The sequence below is a fragment of the Lissotriton vulgaris genome, chromosome 5, assembly GCF_964263255.1.
Source record: "Lissotriton vulgaris chromosome 5, aLisVul1.2, whole genome shotgun sequence".
In the NCBI taxonomy this organism is placed as follows: Eukaryota; Metazoa; Chordata; class Amphibia; order Caudata; family Salamandridae; genus Lissotriton; species Lissotriton vulgaris.
The window spans coordinates 1895855877-1895875151 of record NC_141693.1 but is presented as its reverse complement, the minus strand read 5'-3'; the positions used below and the strand labels follow the sequence as shown (position 1 = coordinate 1895875151).

Genomic DNA, 19275 nt, shown 5'->3' with positions numbered 1-19275 from the left:
TTCCAAGATGGTTGATCGGCCAGAGACGGCAGCATACCAAAGCGAGAGGTGATTTGTTTTCTTTTTAATGTATGCTGCCGGTTTCAGCATGGAATTCATTTGAAGGACAATCCAGGCATGCATACGATTGGATAGGCTGCGTTTATCCTCTTAAAGCCAGTGTATTTTGGCAGATTTATTAGGTTGTGGAATACCAGAAAAAATAAGATTCTGATTCAGGTATTTGCTATAGATGGAGTTAAGAGTCCCCTTCTGAGCCTGCTAAAGGAAATTATTTAACGGACTGGTTCGATTTGTCAATACTTTGTACCATGCTTTTATTGTAGAGCATCCTCTCCAACTTGTTGGATAAGACCGAGTTCCAATTGAACTTGTGCAGGAGAGGCATTCTGTGAGAGGCCGATTTCTGTTTTATGCGCTTTTGTTGGAAGACTCTCCTGAAATATTCAGTCTTTACCATGCAGGACAACACTTGCGTATGCCACAGTTGTAGCAATTTTGCTGCTAAGATCGGCAACAGTGGTTTAAAAGAAAGAGCATTCCGTTTTTTTTTTTCAAGAGAACAGAATGTGAAAATCAGGCGGTTCCCTTTCTTGACAATGTACTGTTTATGTGCTTGGAGGTGCAATCAGTTGTCAATGTACAGACCCAGGTACTTACCATTACTGACCACCTCTAGAGTGGTGTCTCTAGGCTAGATTGGGAGTTGTGGCCCTGCTTCATTCCTGTTTATCATTGTTTTAATTTTGATTGTGTTAATTTCAAGAGCTTTCGTCACCTCAATGAGTGTTCTTTGAAGGCCCACTCTCATACGGCTAAATACAACATAAACAGATTAAACAGATGCGGAGCTAGAACACAGCCTTGTTACAGGCCTACATATGTCGATGTATTCCTTGATCTTCTTGAGCTATCACATACTTTAACGTGTGCATGTACAATTGCATTATAGCTTGATGGATTTTGTCTGGAAGGCCCCATGTCTTTAATTTGTTCCATAGTAAGTCCCGCTATATACGGACAAAGGCTGCTTTAAAATCTATGAAGCATAGATGTAAGGTTTTCTGCATAGGTTTACACTTATCTGCTATTAGTGCAAGTGCTAAGATGTTTGTAGTTATACTGAAGCTTCTACAGAATCCTGGGGCATATTATCAAGGGGGTTTATCTCTCAGCTTTTTTGGCTTTAAAAGCCAAGAAAGCGGAGATAAAATTATCTCCCTATTACCTAGCTGTCGCTAACACCAGTTAGCGACAGCTAGTAGGAGATAGCGACCATCTTGGGCCCCGCTTTGCATGTTAGTGATATTTATCACTAATGACATGCAAAGTGGGCGTGCCATGTTAGCGACTGGAAACAGTCGCTAACATCGCTATCTCCTATTACCAACTTTTGGGGATATTCGCGCTAAGAGCGAATATCTCCAAAGGCTAACACCTGTCCCTGAACAGTTCTTAGCCATGTTATCCAATGGTAGGTGGATAACATGGCTAAGAGCATTAGCTCGGTAATGCATGAATATCGCTGACTTTTCAGCGATATTCATGCCTTTTGGGCGATTTTTATCGCTTAGGAAATAAACCTTGATAATAGCAAGGTTCCTAAGCGATAAAAATCGCTGCAGCTCGGCGATAAAAATATCCCTGCTAAACCAACATAGCGATAATTATCGCTAGTTGTTGGTAATATGCCCCCCTGTTTGAATGATGAGAATTAACTTGCTGTTGTCTGACCATTCAACCAGTTCTTCAAGGATTAGCGATGCGTAATATTTGGCTTCAGAGTCCATAAGTGCTATTAGCCTATAATTGGCTGGGTCTGACCGGTCACCACCTTTATATACTGGATTTAATATTGACCCTCTCCAACTCCTAGGTAAGGTTTCTATTGTTCCCAGCTCACTATACAGTGCCATCAATGGGATTCCCAGTAATCAGGATCCAGTTTGAAAATGGCCTGTGGGATGCCATTAAGCCCTAGGGCCCCATCCCTTTGCCCTGATGTTATTATCTTTGAAACCATCTCTGCTGGATAATATTGAGCATTCCGCTCAGCCTGGCAATATGGAATAATACTTGAGTTGGTAGGGTCTATGGTTCTGGGGGTAGAATCCACAATTTGTTTGTTGTTCTGTTTATTATTACCATTGTCCCACTCTCTGTGTGCTAGGGATAAACCAATGGTAAATGTCTTAATTAGATGACCAGCCCAGGCTTCCTCCATTACACTTCAATTGTTTATGACTTGTGAAGTTCTTGTAAACCCGTTTACAGTTTCTAGTATTTGTTTTTTCTGCATTAAATAGAAGTTTTGTCCAGAATTCATCTGTCCCGGCTTTCCCATCCTCCCAGATTTGTGTTTTATATTGCTTCCTAAGATGTTTTATTTTATCCCAGGTATGCTTAGAAGCATTGATATCCATTATGCTTCTGGCTACTTTGCTTACTTCCTTTTCTGAGCATACAAGACATATTTGTGAGGCATTGTGTTGTCTGCAGAGTGGTGTCCATGCATAATTAATAGTGGGAGCACATATTGGTAGATTTGACGAGAAAGCCATCCAGATCTCTCTTGGGCTACACCTTAAGGTGTCACTGTCTCCATAATTTTCTTAGCCAGACTTGCTAAGTTAGGAAGTGTGTTGGTCGCCCATCTTAAACATTTCATGTTGGTTGTTGTTAACTGCCCCATTTCGACAGGTGCTGTCATGTGTTGTAGAGGATTTATGCTCAATTCCACATGTTGATAGTAGTGGTCACACAGGGCCAGATGTTGGTCGCCCAATACCGGTCAGTAATGGCCGAAAATCGGTAATTTTGGCTGATACCGACCGGTATCCAGAAAATGAGATGTAGGAGTGTAAATTTTTCCGATTCGGAAAATAGGAGTCGGTATTTTTCCGAATCGGAATATACCGAATCCACAGTTACCGAATTCTTATCTACCGAATCGGTAAATAAGAAATGGTAAAAAATGCCCATGGAGATGTAGGAAACCAGAAAAATACTGAATTTAAGGAAATTCGGTATTTAGGAGTCGGTATTTACCATGGATTGAAAGCAGGTGGTAACCAGGTGCAAGCTATAAAATAAGGCCCCAAAATGCAATAGTGTAACCAGAATGGCGGCTTTCTACGTCATAGCAAGGCGGCAAAGACTACAGGCAGCAGGAGAGAGGGAATGGCTAAGGGAGGAGCAAGTGTACAGGCAGAGTATAACACTTTTTCAACTAACAGAGCCAGAAATACTTCAAAGGTACAGGCTACACCCCCAAACCACCCTGAACCTGATCAGGGACCTGCACCCACTCCTGGAGCACCCAGCACCAAGGGCGCACGCCATCCCACCCCATGTGCAGTTGCTGTGGAGCCTACACCTGCTTGCCTCTGGGAGTGACCAAAGTGTGATAGCTGCATTAGGTGGTGTGTCCCAGAGCTGCCTGTCCCGTTTCTTCAGGAGGTTCCTTGACGCCATGATGAAGAGGATGAAGCATTATATTTCATTCCCTGACACACCTGCGGAACTTGCAAAGACCAAGACTGTGGGCAGCTAATTTCTTTTTTGTGATGATACACAGGTCGTACCACCTTTTTTTGAGGTCATCAATTTCCCTGTGGGTGATCCCAATGGAATTTACCTTGACTTGGATATCAAGGCAGGTACTGCGCTTGACAGACTCTGCAACATGCAGAGACTGTTTGCCAAATATTTTGCTGTGGTGTTTCACCACCTCCTCCACCAGCACCCGCAGTTTTGCAGGGCTGAATTTCAGTTTCCTCCTGCGCTCTGCTGAATCCTTCTGGTCATCCTGGGTCTCCATTGTGCTGTTCAGGTATGCTCAGGGAAGCCTGCTCCTTTGTCTTTCCTCCTGCTCTCCAAACTGTTCAGTTGGTCTGCACCTGCATGGGTGTGGCCACTCCCAGGTACTGGGGAGGGGTGCTTGATTCTGATTGGTTGATTCCACTGTACCTTTGTTGTTGGGTGTGGTTAGTGTTCCTGATTGGTTCACAGGCTCACATGTTTGTTTATTTCAAAATTCCGATTCGGTATTTACTGAATTGGTATATTCCGAATCGGTAAATTCCGAATCGGTAAAACCCATTCATTCCTATGGGCCAGGAGGCCCATAGGAATGAATGGGTATTGCTGATTCGGAATTTACTGATTCGGAAAATACTGATTCAGTATATACCGATCTCAAATTCTGAGTGATTCCGAATTGGTAAATTTTACAGATTTTTTACCTACATCCCAATTTTCGATTCTGAAATATCGATTCGGTATGAGTCGGTATTTAAGAGTCGGACAATTTTCGATTCTGAAATATCGATTCGGTATGAGTCGGTATTTAAGAGTCGGAAAATAAAAATTACCTACATCTGGCCCACAATGTGGTGTATTTTATGAGGTACTTCCTCAGGTGTGCTAGTAACGGTATGGTAAGAATAGTATAATCTATTGTTTACCGCGTGTTTACACCATAATATGTATATCTAGGGGGCCTATCATCCGGTGTTCTTCCATTTACAACTCACAGACATAGATGTTTCAAGTCTGTAACTAACTTTTGCCCACTTAAATCAGATATTTTTTCTTACAGAACGTGATTGTGATAGTACCGACCCAATTGCAATTTCTGTTGCTAAATGCTCGTCTTTTTCTTGGGTGTACATTAAGTTTGAGTTAAATCGCCTGTAACAATTATTTCCCATGTTGGTTTCTCAAACCTTATTTCCATTATCATGGAAATAAAATGTTTAAATAGTGCATTTTTTTCTGTTTATTTGGGTGCGCTTAAACATTAATCAGTATTATCGGTGTGGTTGGATATTTAAGCTGCACGTCAAGTTTGATTATAAGCTGGGCAGCTGTTCCAATGTGATGTTCAATGCAGTAGACACATATACTACGAGGCCACCTTTTGGTATGCCATACTGATGTGATCTCGTGCCTTTGCCATGATGGAACGTGTAGCCTGCCACTTTTTTGGGATCAACCTGTTTGGGGCGAGCCCGCCTTCATCAACCATTCGTCTAGGTAGGGGAAGACTGACACCCCTAACCTGCGCAGATGAGCTGCGACCACCGCCATCACCTTCGTGAACACCCGTGGGGCGCTGGTAAGGCCGAAGGGGAGCACGGTAAACTGAAAGTGCTCGTGGCCTACCGTGAACCGCAGGTAACGCCGGTGGGCCGGCAGGACGGGGATGTGGAAGTACGCATCCTGCAAGTCCAGCGCTACCATCCAGTCTCCTGGGTCTAGGGCAGTCAATACCTGAGCCAGTGTCAGAGCCAGTGTCAGCATTCTGAACTTCTCCTTCCGGAGGAAGCCGTTGACGTTCCTCAGGTCCAAGATAGGGCGTAGGCCCCCTTTGCCCTTCTTGGGTACCAGGGAGTAGTGGGAGTAGCAACCACGTCCTACTTCTGGCCCAGGAACGCGCTCGATGGCCCCCTTGGCCAAGAGGGCCGAAACTTCCTCCTGCAGGAGCCGCAAGTGATCCCCCGATACGGGGTGGAGTTGTGGTGGCATGGCTTGAGGGGTCGTCTCGAAAGGGAGGGAGTAGCCCCTTCGGACGATCTGCAGCACCCACCTGTCCGAAGTGACAGTGTGCCAGTGAGAGTGGTGATGGCGAACCCTGCCTCCCACTGGCGTCACATGGGCCGAAAAGCAGGGACTAGGAGGGTTTAGAGGTGGATGCTGCAGGGGCAGGTGTGGACTGACTCCGCCTGTTTCCCCGACCGCCTCCACAGCGGTTTCCACGGCCGCCGCCGCGCTGGACGACAGTTTGCGGCGAGTGGCTGGCGGCACATGTGGGGACGCCCCTTCCGTGGCCACGAAAGGAACGAAAGGCACCCGTTTGCTGGTGCGGGGCCGAAAGGCCCAAGGACTTGGCCGTAGCCCTGGAGTCCTTAAAGCGCTCAAGCGCGTGGTCTGCCTTGTCGCCAAAGAGGCGACGGCCATCGAACGGCATGTCCATGAGTGTGTTTTGGACGTCTGCCGAGAAATTGGCGGATCTCAGCCAGGCGTGGCATCATACCGCCACCGTCGTAGCCATCGCTCTGCCCAGTGAGTCAGTAGTATCCAGTCCACACCTGATTGAATACTTGGCTGCGTCCCGGCCCTCCACAAGGGCTTGGCCAAGTTTGGCTCGTACCTCCAACGGGCACTCTGGCAGCACTTCCGCCACCGTCTCCCACAGAGAGTGGGTGTAGCGGCCAAAGAGGCATGCGGTGTTGGAAGACCGCAGTCCCAAACTAAGGGACGAGAAGATCTTCTTGCCATAGTTCTCGTACCTCTTGGATTCCCTGTCCGACGGGGCCGTCGGGAATGCGGTCTGGGAATTAGAGGCCTGGATGACCAGACTCTCAGGGGTGGTGTGGGAGGACAGGAAACATGGGTCGCCCGGAGCCGGGGGGTGGCGTCTGGCCACGTTCCTATCTACGGGCGAACCCGTAGCGTGCCTGGACCAAGTGCCCAAAAGAACGTCCGTCAAGGCCTCATTAAACGGCAGCAGAGGCTCCATGGAGCATGACTGCGGCTTAAGGACCTCAGTGAGGAGGTTAGTCCTCACGGCCGCGACGGGGAGCTCAAGGCCCAAGGCCTTGGCAGCCCTCGTCAACACCACACCATAAGTAGCTCCCTCCTCCGAAGCCACGGTAGGAGGAGAGACAAATCTAGTGTCTGGAGAGGTGTCCAGGCCACTGGCCTCCCCAAGGTCTCCTGCCCAGTCCATGTTAGACTGGCACTCCCTGGCCAGAGGGTCCTCAGACCCCTCCCAATCCTCCTCATCCCTCATCTCCTGAGATTCAGGGTCGTAATTATATGAGGTCGGTTCCTAGAAGCTAAAATCTCCAAACGGCGTCGGGATCGGCGCCGATAGGCGTCGTCCCGACGTCGGAACCGAATGAAAGGAGGCATCGGGGACGGCGCCGCCGGAGGACGGCGCCGGAGGGGACACCACACGGACCGACGCCGGGGGGGTCGTAAGGTCCACCAGTGACGATCCATCACCCGAGGAGGGTCATGTGGCGCCGGGCCCGAAGGCGCCGACGGCGCCGGGGCCACTGTACCCTGCGGCGCCGGGCCCGAGGGCACCGGCGGTGTCGGGATCGTGGGGCCCTGCGGCGCCGGACCCGAAGGCGTCGGCGGTGTCGGGGCGAAGCACCCGACGGCGTCGGGGTCGAAGCCCTCGACCCACTAGGGCCCCCAGACGGGTTCACTGGGCTCGAAGGCGCCGCGGAACCCGTCGGAGGAGAAAGGGACCTCACGGCCATGAGGAAACGCTTATTCTCCTCCGGCGTCGCATTTAGCCCAGGGACCGGAGGGTATGGGGCCGAACGCAGCGGCCGCGACTCCCGAAGAGCCGCGTGGGCAGTGTCACCCGAACCCCCGGCCGCATCGCGCGAGCGTTGGGGGGAGTCAGAAGAGCGATGATGTCTCTTCGACTTCTTATGCTTCTTACCTGACGACTTGGACCCGGAGGAGTGGTGCCGACTCCCGGAGCTGTGACGGCTCCGTCCCCGCGACCTGTCCCTCGACCTCTCGTGGGACCGGGACCTCACACGGCGCGGGGCCGACTGCCGGAGTTCGAGTTGCCTGCGGGACCGCTCCCGCCTGGCCTTCCTCGAAAGGGCCCGACAGTCGGGGGAGGCCTCGTCGTCATGGTCGACGCCCAAACACGTCAGGCACAGGCGGTGGGTATCCGTGACCGACATGGTATGGTCGCACTCGTCGCAATGCTTGAATCCGGGCATCCCTACAGGCACCGTAAGAGTCGTACAGACTTCGAAATGGATCAAAAGATCACCAAAACTTAGTCAAAAAGTGACTAGGGAACTGCTCTTTCCAGATCTGCGCTGGCTGGCGCGGAAAAAAGAAGAACTGACGTCAGCACGCGGAGGCGGCGTCTAAGTACTCCGACGACATCATCACGGCGCCCACGACGCCGACGACAGACGCGGAGCCGCAGACGACACCTACCGACGCACAAGGGTACTGCTACGCAAAAGTTTCCGGATCCAGTCTGACGCCTGGGGATATTCTAAGGTAAGGAATCTATCACTAACGTGTCTCTTTCAGATCCATGCCTCAATATTGTGTTGGGGCACGGCCGGAGACGATGTCGGGGGCGGACCGCGTGCCCACACTCTACAGCAGGTCCAGCGGGGCAGGGTTCCCTGATGATCTATCATATGGCTGCAATGTGGGCAATCCGCAGCTGCTGCCTGCTGTGCATTTCATGTGAAATGTAACACTGTGAATCCTGAACACTTTGCATGCTAGGACTAGTACTTTTCTCTTTTCCTATAATACAGTATGAACATACAAATCCCACCATGCAAAGTATACCCGGTTCTAAAACAGCAAACAAGCTTATCAATAGTGACCTTCCATTTCAGGTAGAATGGAACAGTTTCAAGATCTTTTTAGAACTTCTTGTTGCTTAAAAGGGTGTCATATCTGATACGTATCTGTTCCCACAGACTTGATTGCTTGGTTTTACTCACTCTTTCAGTCGTCGTCACAAGTATATGGAAACCATGAAAATGTCACACGTAAGCCATCTGAAAACTTGGCAGCTAGGTTCAGAAATAGTCCATGTGTCTTCCAGCAGAGACTCTCTGGCATTCTGCACTTTAATAAATGTAATATATGTAAACCGAATTTGCAAACTCTAACATAGAGCTAATTGCAAATATTCGCATTGCATGAAGAAATGAAAGAGAATTAAAATGGGAAAAAAGGAAGGTTTTTAGTTACCTGCAAAGTTACGAACCCATCTCCATTCTAGAAGAAAAAACACAGAATTACAAAAATACACAATATCAAAACAGATCTTGTACACATTTCGATTCACAATCACAGTTTAAAATAATAACTTGCATTTAAGTGGAATGTTCTGAGCCATAATTCTCAGGAAATGGCAATTACTAGTACCTCAACAACAACAGTAAAGCTAGCAGTTCAACGCCACTTACTCAAATCCTAACTATCCATAATCCTAACTGATACTAGCTCTATTCTTATACCGCATCCTAATTCGTGCCTTACATACATTAACCCTACCATAACTCTACCTTAATCCTTGCACTAAGCCCATCCTTTATCCTAACCATAGGCTCATCTTTTAGCCTAACCCCAACCCCTATCCTTACAATGACTTGACCCTAAGCATTAGTCTTAGTGAACCCCTTTTTATGCCCTAAAATCAACCCTTGATTTAACTCTTAACTATTGTCATAACCCATAAAAATTCACTTTGCAATTAATTTTGTATTGTTATTATACAAACCATGTTTTCTTCTAAACGTATCTTTGTTTTGATGTTTTAAATTTAAAATAGATCAATTACATTATATTAATTAGATGGCTATTACATTTATGGTAGAATATTTTCGTGTCATGAAATTTTCAATTCTTACTGCAAACTTTGAACATGACAAAATTCCATTCTAGATCCTGAGCATCCTATAAGAGTTGCTGAAACTCACAGCACCTACTTACCAGCTTTCACAGTAGAAGTGTCCCTTACTTAAAGATACCACTTTACCAATGGATATCACCCTCTTTTGTCGATACCATCAATAATCTCTGATCAGTTTAATGGTTGCAAACCATTTAGCCATAATCCTGTGAGCTGCAAGGAAAGGGGAACGCCACCTTTCACATCTCTTTTTTTATGAGTCGCCATGGTGGTCCTAGGAGGACAGAGACAACTGCGCAGTCCAGTCCTCTTAATTTTTTGAATATCCCATTTTGAAGAAAGAAAATAACTTTCAAACGGTCCTTCTCAGGTATGCATGGAAGGTAAAGCATTTTCTCAGACATGTTACCAACACACTCTCCTATGAAATCTCCTCAGTCATGCTACCAAAACGCTCTCCTAAGAAATCTATCAAACAAAATAAATAGGTTACTATTTCCACAACACGTTTTTCTGTATGATCTATAATCCTCTAAAAATGTATCAGACAAGTTATAATGTTCACCCAAGACCTTGCACAGATTTCTAGACCTAACCAAACCTTGGACTATCTTCCACCAATCAGAGGTGCAAAACATTTCTGTGTATTAAGTAAAAATTTAAATTTTAAACATGTATGCAGGATGATGTATAAATTCCACTGTGATAGTCTCATGTGATCATTATTTTACAAGGTACCCGTCAGGAATGTCCCATCTCTTGTAAATTAGATGCAATCATCAGCTGTATGACATCTGGCTGTCTAATTCAGACAGTTTTGAGATGGTAACTCCTGTAATGTGCTTTGCCATCCTATGGATCTAGTCCGCATAATTCACAAATCAACAATAAATAAAAAAGAAAATTTGAAAAACGTGTAGATGCTGCATTTGCGACTTGTTTTTTAGTGCAATGTGACTGTGATTTTTGCGTTTGCAAATGCACATTCCGAAGCCCTTGTAAGTAGCAAAATCATTCATACAGTCAGATACCGAGTGGATCATTTAAGGATTGATGGGCCGGTTTTAGAGTTTGACACCACTTCTAATGCTTTCCATAACACGAAGATACTCACATCTTTAGGGTAAGAGCAGCTCTAGAGCAACAATGCCAATGACTAATGCCCACCGCATTGGGAGTTGGACATTTGTTGACTTTTATTTCTAGGACCACAGTAGCTGATATGGCGTTCCCAGACAAGAGAAACTGTGGTGGGATATTGCTTGAAGAACATCAAGACACCCATGTTCCTCCGACTTCTAGATGAGGCAGAGGAACTGCAAGGAGAGCGGCATGCAATTTCCACCAGTGAATGTCACTTTTCCAACCTCCTCTCAAGCAGGTCCCCGACAATAATTCGGGGCCTAGCAAATATAAGAGATCTTATTGTTCTTATGATGTATGTGACCTGAAGTTATTTACCACTTTTGAGTTATTAAGCCTGGATCATGTATCTATTGCATGGCCAGGCCTCCAGAAATCTACTCGGCCACTCGCTATGGCGATTCAGATTTTATCAGTGTCAATTATATTTAGGTCCTACTCACCTATTCTGGGAGCAGATAAAAAACAGGCATTCTGTTCACTCAGAAAGTTAAGGAGCAATAAAGATGCTTTTAAATATTGTGTTTACCCTGTCACATTTGCTCTGTTTTCTGAGACAGAGGTCAGTTTATATCTTCTTACAAGTACTTTTCTTTCTCCAAACGAAGAGTTCCAGTATTTTGCAAAGTGAACTGTCTGACATGCTGTACAACTCGTGTGAAATTAAGTGTCAAGTTTCTTTCTACCACACAACATTTAAATAACTAATAAGCAAACTGTACAAACATTTCAAAATATATTTCAGTAGTTATTAAACCTTATTTTTTGTAAACCTGTTAGATGATTTTTTTTAATAGGATGAAAACAAATCAGAACACTTTACTTGGTGAAGTGCAAATGATACATGATAAATATCTTTGCTTAAACCAAATTTACACAGATTATAATTTATACACTGTATAATTTAGCAGTAAAGTTGCATGTTAGTGGATATGTTTTTGGCCATTTCAATGGGAAATTTACTGTCTGTAAATGACAATGTGTACCACATCATGCTTTAGTAATATAGGGCCATATGTACAAAACTTTTTTTGAGTTCGCAAATGGCCCGATTTTCAGAATCGGGTAATTTACGACTTCAAAACATGTTTTTAAAATATCCAAAAGGCAAATTTCAGATTCGGTAAACTGTTATCGAATCGCACTTTTGGTTTGTGAATCAGTATTTTGAAGGTGTGTTTGGGACGACCTTTCCTAATACTGATTTGCTGTGTTATGTATGAATGATTTGCTGTGGTATGTATGAATGTTTTGCAACCAAATTATGACCCCAAAACCTTCTTCTTTTACCGACACCTCAAGGGTGGTGGTAACCATTCGCAAATGGGAAGGAATACCCATGGGACCCCTTCCCCTTTGTGAATGTTGATACAGATATATTTTAATAGCAGGCAGTGTTCTCACGGACCACTGCCTACTCTTAAAAAAAGAAGCTCAAAAACATTTAATTTTAAACACATCCCATTTTCCTTTAAGGAAAACGGGCTGCAGTTTTGAAAAAAATTGCTTTGTTGAAAAGCAATCACAGACATGGTGTTCTGCAGAACCCAGCAGGTCACCATGAGATAGTCACAATTTCTAATGGGTCGCAAGCTGCGACCTACCTCATTAATATTTATGAGGTAGGTCTATTGTGACCCCATTAGGAATCGCCATTTCCAACTTCTAGGTGGTTGTACATTAGCGCTTGTGATTTCCTAATTGCAAATCGCAAAGAATCGCAATTAGATAATCACAATCCCTAAATTCTCTACATACGACCCTATATTTATTAAAAGGAAGTTTTTAAACATGAAATCAGAAACACTCCTACACCAGCCCTGATGGCAATGCTATTAGTGAACTAAGAAGCAAGTAGGGATCATGTGTACCCTATATGTGGGCTAGATCAGGTGTCTCCAACCAGTCAGTCGCGAACTTCCAGTATCTCGCAGCTCCCAGCCGTGAGTTAATTTTTAAATGAGAACTGCAATAAATAAGTGTTGTGTTTTTCATTTTAAAGATAGGAAAATATATGTTTATTTTACCTTATCAGGCTGCAGATCCTGATAATGATCAGTGCTCTGCTCAGATATATCACCCAGGTGGGTCGCAGAGGGTGAAAACTGAAGCACTGAGGTATTTAACTCTTAAATACAGTGGATCTCAACTCAACATTAGAGCATGAAAACAAAATGATGTTTCTGAATGCTTTTAAATGAGAGAAAATTTAAATGAAGTGTTAACTTAATTATAACATTAACTCTTAATTTTTATTTCCTCCATTTTCAAAGTGTGCATTTAGACACAGCAGGCATCTTGCTCCCAGTGGCCGGTAGACACATATTTATAAGTGAAAAATACAATAATTTTCATTTATATGGGGAAATGTAAAGTAAAAATAAAAATGTTTCCATGAAACATTGTGTTCATGTTTTTCTCTACTTTAAATTAAGCCAATTAAGTCCTAATATTTTATGAAGCATGTTTCTTCACTTTAAATCCCTCACATTTAAACAAATGACTGTATTTTCTGGTTATAAATATGGCATCTCATCTACAGGCCACTGGGAGTAATATGCCTGCTGTTTGTAAAGACACTTTGACATAAGAGAAAATTAAAATGATGAGTTTTATATAATGCATATAAACAAAGTTCACTCTTCAGTTGAATTTTCTCCCATTTCAAAGTGTTACATTTACACACAACAGACATTTTGGTCACAGTGCCTGGTAGACACGCTGTCATATTTATAACTGAAAAATACAGCCTTTTTTTAAAAATGTTCCATCAAGTGCAAAATGCTCCTTATTCTGAACATTTTTACAAAACATTTTTCTGCACTTTAAATTCATCCAATTAAAGAAAACAATGGTTGTATGTTTGTGTTGTACATGTAATGGTGCTACATATGGCAAAAGATATATCCAGTGCCACAAGTACATACGACACAGGCTATCAGTCACCCATTCACATATATCCCATTCATTCACACACATGTTTATACATCCTAAAGCACTATGCTTTCAATGAAGCAAACGGCAGCCCTATCATAGTACCCCTTATCACAGTATTTTGTTCAAACAATAGCGTCAGGCTCCATGAACATTAAGTTTAAAGTCAATGAACCTGGGTGATGGGGTGTCGGGTAACAATGTGCAAGTTCCTTTGCCTTCAGTACCTAAGGATGATTTTCACTGATCATGACTAGCTCTCGTTACAAAAAAGGTTGGAGACCCCTGGGCTAGATTTTATTATGCATGGAGCAAACGTTTATCAAACATGGGAGTTTATTTTGTAAGGCAGAAATGCCAAACTCACATATTTGAAGGTGCTGCTCTCTTCTGATTTTCGATTGAAGTGTGTAGTGAGCCAGGGGGGTATATTGGCACCCTTATTATTTATTTTATATATCAATGAATTAACAGCCCATTTATTCCCCTCCCATCTAGATATGCCAGGAATCGCAGGCTTCCCAATTCCTGCACTACTGTATGCTGACGACGTGGTATTGCTAGTCCTCACTCAATGTATTGAGACATCAGGTGGACCACTTTGCTTCATTTATGCAAAAACTGAACCTAAAAACTAACTTTACTAAGTCAGACATCATACCTTGTGGTCCGGTCAAATTAAGGTTAAACAAAATTTGTATCAACTGGCATGAATTGACGAGTGTTGATAACCTTTGTTATCTTAGTTCATCCCCATCTAGGCCAAGCTAGCATGAAACTAAGCAAAACCGCCAGTACAATCTGTAACCTTATTAGACCAGATATCAGGGGGACCGTGCTACCTCCACTGGGGGTATATACCTCGCAGTGCACTAGTGCAGCTACCTATGGTGCAGGAGTTTTGGGTTTTAATAAGGACCTACAGCTCTACATGCCAAGAACAGATGCTTACTGGGTAAGTAACATAATCCGTTTGAGGCATGTGTGCTGTAGATACACATTCTTTGCATAGACTACAAAGTAGTACACTCTCAAAGCGGTGGCTAACCTGTAGATGTTGCAGTTGTTTGAAGCAGTATTTGAAGTAATGCTTGGCCTACATTAGCTTGTTGGTGTGCTAACACATCTACACAATAGTGTTTGGTAAATGTGCGAGGTGTAGACCATGTAGCTGCCTTACATATGTCAGCTAGAGGAATGTTACCTAAAAAGGCCTTAATAGCTTCAATTTTGCAAGTGGAATGCACCCTAGGGGGTATGGATAAAGTTATTTTGGCTTTTGCATAGCATGTTTGAATGCATTTAACAATCCATCTTGAAATGCCATATTTAGGGATAGGACTGCCTTTGTGAGGTGGAGCAAATGCAACAAACAGTTGGTTTTTTTTGCAAAAATCTTTGGTCCTATCTATGTAGTACAATGAAGCTATTTTGACATCAAGCATGTGAAGAGCCCGTTCTGCTACAGAATCAGGTTGAGAAAAAAAACACAGGTAACTCAACTGATTGCTTTAAATGGAAAGCAGAAACCACTTTGAGAAGGAATTCAGGGTTGGTATGAAGAACTACTTTGACTTTGTGGAGCTGAAAGAATGGTTCTTATAAGGTTAACGCATGTAGCTCACCAACTTTTTTCAATGAAGTGATTGCAATGAGGAAAACAACTTTCCATGAAAGAAACTGCAAAGGACAATTATGCAATGGTTCAAAGGGTGGACCCATAAGCCTTGTAAGGACAATGTTAAGATTCCACACTGGTGCAGGGGGACTTCTTTGTGGTATTACCCTTTTCAAGCCTTCCATGATGGTCTTTGATTACTGGAACTTTTAACCACATCCATGCTACAGCAATTCCTCCTCTGTGCTGCAGATCCATGATTTCCATTGTTCATGACGAGCTGAGCTCGTCATGAGCACACAAGCAGTGTACTGCATGACGAGCTGAGCTCGTCATGAGCATGGAAGGGGTTAATAGAGATAAATGCTGTCTGTTTTGCAAACATGCAGCTACCGCTGCAAGGTGCAAACGAACAGATGTATAAGTTAGTCCAGTTTGCAGTAAGTGCAACAGGTAACAGATAATGTTTTGGACAGAAGTATCTAGATGATTGGTTTTGTTGTTCTTACAATAGACCACAAATCTTTTCCACTTTGCTGCATAACATGCTCTGGTAGTAGGCTTTCTCGCAGTCTGCTGGTAGATTCAAATAACCAAACTATGACTTCAGGAGCCAGATGGCTAAGTTTAGTTCTTTGGGATTTGGATGCCTGATTTCTCCACAGTTCTGAGTGATGAGCCTGGAGGTGGGATGCAGCTTTTGATGCGGAACTACTGACAGCTCCAACATGGTGGTGTATCATGGTTGACGGGTCCATGTGGGTGCTATCAGAATCAGTGTGAGGAATGTTTGCATGAGCTTCCGAACAAGAAACAGAATGAGCGGGAGAAGCCACATGCATAGGCAAGTAACTCCCTCCCTATGTCCAGTTGGGAGAGAGCTTTATTGTTTCGATTGAGGGCGGGAACTGTTAAATTCTTGTTGTCATTTCCTCTGGGGTATCGACACAGTGCTGATCTCACCCCATGTCCCTGTGATGGAATGAGTACTCAAGATGATTTGCACTTTTTGTTTTTCTGTAAATTTTATTTGAGATTCATCAAATGGCTTTTAACCCCCTATTTTAAAAAATACAGACCACTCACCCTCAAAGATTCATATATAATGCTGCTTACTTTGGACACTGAAGAATTGACTTTTCGCACCAGCACTTTCTTAAGAATGGCTATACGAGCACGTAAGACGATGGAAAACCCTTGATATCAGTAATTATCGATAACAGGTGTCACTTTGCACTTTGTATATAATGTAATGAAATGAAACTTATTGTACGGTACAAAATTTTGGGATGTTCCTTTGCACAAAAAACTTTTCTATCTTTTTGTATGTATCTTATATTAATGAATTGTTGCTGTAATCAGTACTTTTATGGATTTTATGAAATTCGAATAAAGGTCTTTTGAACTTGAACCCTGACCAGTTCATGAATTTGCTGACTCTTTCTGCTGAGGAGGTCGTCAATCTGTTTACTCCTATAAGGTGTTCTGCCAGAAGATAAATCTTGTGATGGATTGCCCAATTCCAAATGGCTTGAGAGAGGCGTGACGGATGGAGAGAGTGTGCCCCCCTTTTTGTACATAGTACATTGCTGTCATGTTATCTTTGCGGACTAGGACAACTTTGTCTATGAGGTGAATTTCAAAAGCTTTGAGTGCTAGAAATACTGCTAGAAGTTCTAGGAAGTTGATGTGGAGACTTTTGTGACTGTCACTCCACAAACCCTGGATTGTGTAATCCTGGAGAAGCAAAAACAAGTTGATGGATAGAATGCAGAACAATGGCATACATTCACCGCAGATCTGGGCCTAAATCCATCGTTTTTTTGCTCACCATGCCACTCCAGTTTGAACTCAGCCATATGCAAATCAGTCTTGACCCTGTGCCTCATGAGAACAGTCCAGTCCGAACTGCCAAGCCAGGTCCTCCCTGGAATGGAAACAAGCATTATAGGACTGGTTTCAGGGTTTCACCCCTCGTCAGCCAGGATAGCTTTAAGCCGATGGCATGGAGAGCACGGGATCCACGTCTGGGTAGACCCGTCCCACTCGGGTGACAAAAGCAAACAAGCACTGGCGTTGCCAATAGGTCTCGCAGTAGGAAAGTTGGAGCTATTGGTTTTGTAAATGACAAAGCCCTTTATGTTTTTAAAATGAAAAAAAAATAAAAAGGCATTGTTATTTGCAATTGTAATGGTTCCAACTTTCCTACTGCGAGACCTATTGGCAATGTGAGTGGTGTTGCATGTGTGAGTGGCGTTGCGTGTGTGAGTGGCGTTGCGTGTGTGAGTGGCGTTGCGTGTGTGAGTGGCGTTGCGTGTGTGAGTGGCGTTGCGTGGGTGAGTGGCGTTGCGTTGGTGAGTGGCGTTGCGTGGATGAGTGGCGTTGCGTGGATGAGTGGGGTTGCGTGGATGAGTGGGGTTGCTTGGATGAGTGGGGTTGCTTTGGTGAGTGGCGTTGCGTGGGTGAGTGTGGTGTTGCGTGGGTGATAGTGGGCTTGCGTGGGTGATTTCCCTTTTAATGAATATTTATTTTTTTAATCATGGTGAGCTGGCCACAGACATGTAGCCCCTAAGCACCGACCATACCCTTGTATATAACCCCCAGCAATTAAGGTTGTTGCAGGGTTGGAAACAACTCATGCAGCATAAACACAGGCAGGGCAAAACAGTGGTTTCACAGCAGAATCGGCAGTCTGAAAACCGTAGCAAGGCACAGGGTTTGGGGGACGGGCAAGCAATGAAGAGACAGGAAACAAATTAAATGGGGGCGGGGGGGGCAGGAACGATTGGAAAGCTCGCAGAGGAGGAGAGATAAAAGCTGCAAATGCAGTATAGAGTGATAGATAGCAAATACAACTTTGCTCAGGGTACTTTATCAATAAAATAAATATTCATCTAAAAAAGTTTGATTGCAAAGCGTCCTATCCAGCTTAATGAGTGCGTGTTGCAAGCTGGTCAATGATGCCACAGAAAGGGCTTAAAAGTTTCCCCTCTTCTAGGTAAGGACATGGATGGCTGCGCACTCTATGCACGGGGAAGGGTGGGTTGAGGGAAACGTTGCATTCGTGCTCGGAGGGTGGGGGAGGGCTCAACACCAATCCGGAAGGTGAGAGCGCTCACTTTGAAGCTCCGTGGGCTTATCTTATTTGTAATAGGACTGTTGAACACTCTCCCTTATGTGCTCTTTTAAAAATAGACTGACAGTGTCACCATGTGGTGGTCTGACATAAATATGTGTAAAGAAATAAGTGTCGGGCCAAGCAGTTGTAAACACCAGCACAAATGAAGCACTAGGTACATGACTATACACCATGCGGGGGCATTCCTGTCTCTACAGTACCCTCTTTGTTGAAACAGATTCACGACTTGCAGCTGTGATGTATGAATCATGCAAACGACATACACATTTTGTGACTGAACAGAACAAGTTTTGTTCTCAAACAAAGATTTCCTTTTGAGTAGAATAACTAATGCCACTAATAAAGCATACAAATTCTGCCCGATCGCAGACGAATAGTGCATACTCTTGCAAATAATTCTATCCCTTTCAAATGATGTTATATCTCCGTCACAGGGTAAAGAGTGTACAGAAAAGCAGGGTAACTTCCTGCGCTATCACTTTCACTCCCTGTCTTACTCAGACTAGTCAAATGTTAACCTATTATGATGTGCAATAGAAATGAATACGTTAAATTAAACATGGGTACGTGAGTGTTTACACATTCTTGTCTCTGCCCAAACACACATAAACACAAGCATACGACAAACACATAAGCAGGCACCGAGAAATAAAGACATGCATCAACAAACCAAAGTACGCCCCTAGCTTCCTGTGTTGCCCAGTGCCACAATTACCGTGAATATGCACATTAAAGACGGATATCCGCAACAAGACAGACTGAGCCTGACCACGCTCTCAGTTTCCTCTTGTTTGTAACATCAGGGCGGTGCTTCCTCCGTCCTACAAACACACACAACCTCGAAATCCCACACACACAATGGCTTATCTAACGCGTATATTATGCAGGTACAGACATACATCAACTAAACACCACTAAAACACACTTCCACACACAAAGCAACGCACATCCACATACACGCATAACCAAACCACAATTGCAGGGAAACAACGTTACTTATACCTCAAGTTGGCATTG

General features: G+C 44.1%; 1 protein-coding gene across 1 annotated transcript in view; it reads right to left on the bottom strand.

The window, feature by feature from the left end:
- The window catches only part of LOC147717650 (E3 ubiquitin-protein ligase TRIM39-like), a 168975-nt gene that overhangs the window by 67823 nt on the left and 81877 nt on the right, over positions 1 to 19275 (bottom strand). Inside the window, exon 6 of the mRNA XM_086920544.1 lies at positions 8761 to 8787. Coding sequence (XP_086776670.1) covers positions 8761 to 8787 — 27 coding nt within the window. The remainder of the gene's footprint in view (positions 1 to 8760; positions 8788 to 19275) is intronic.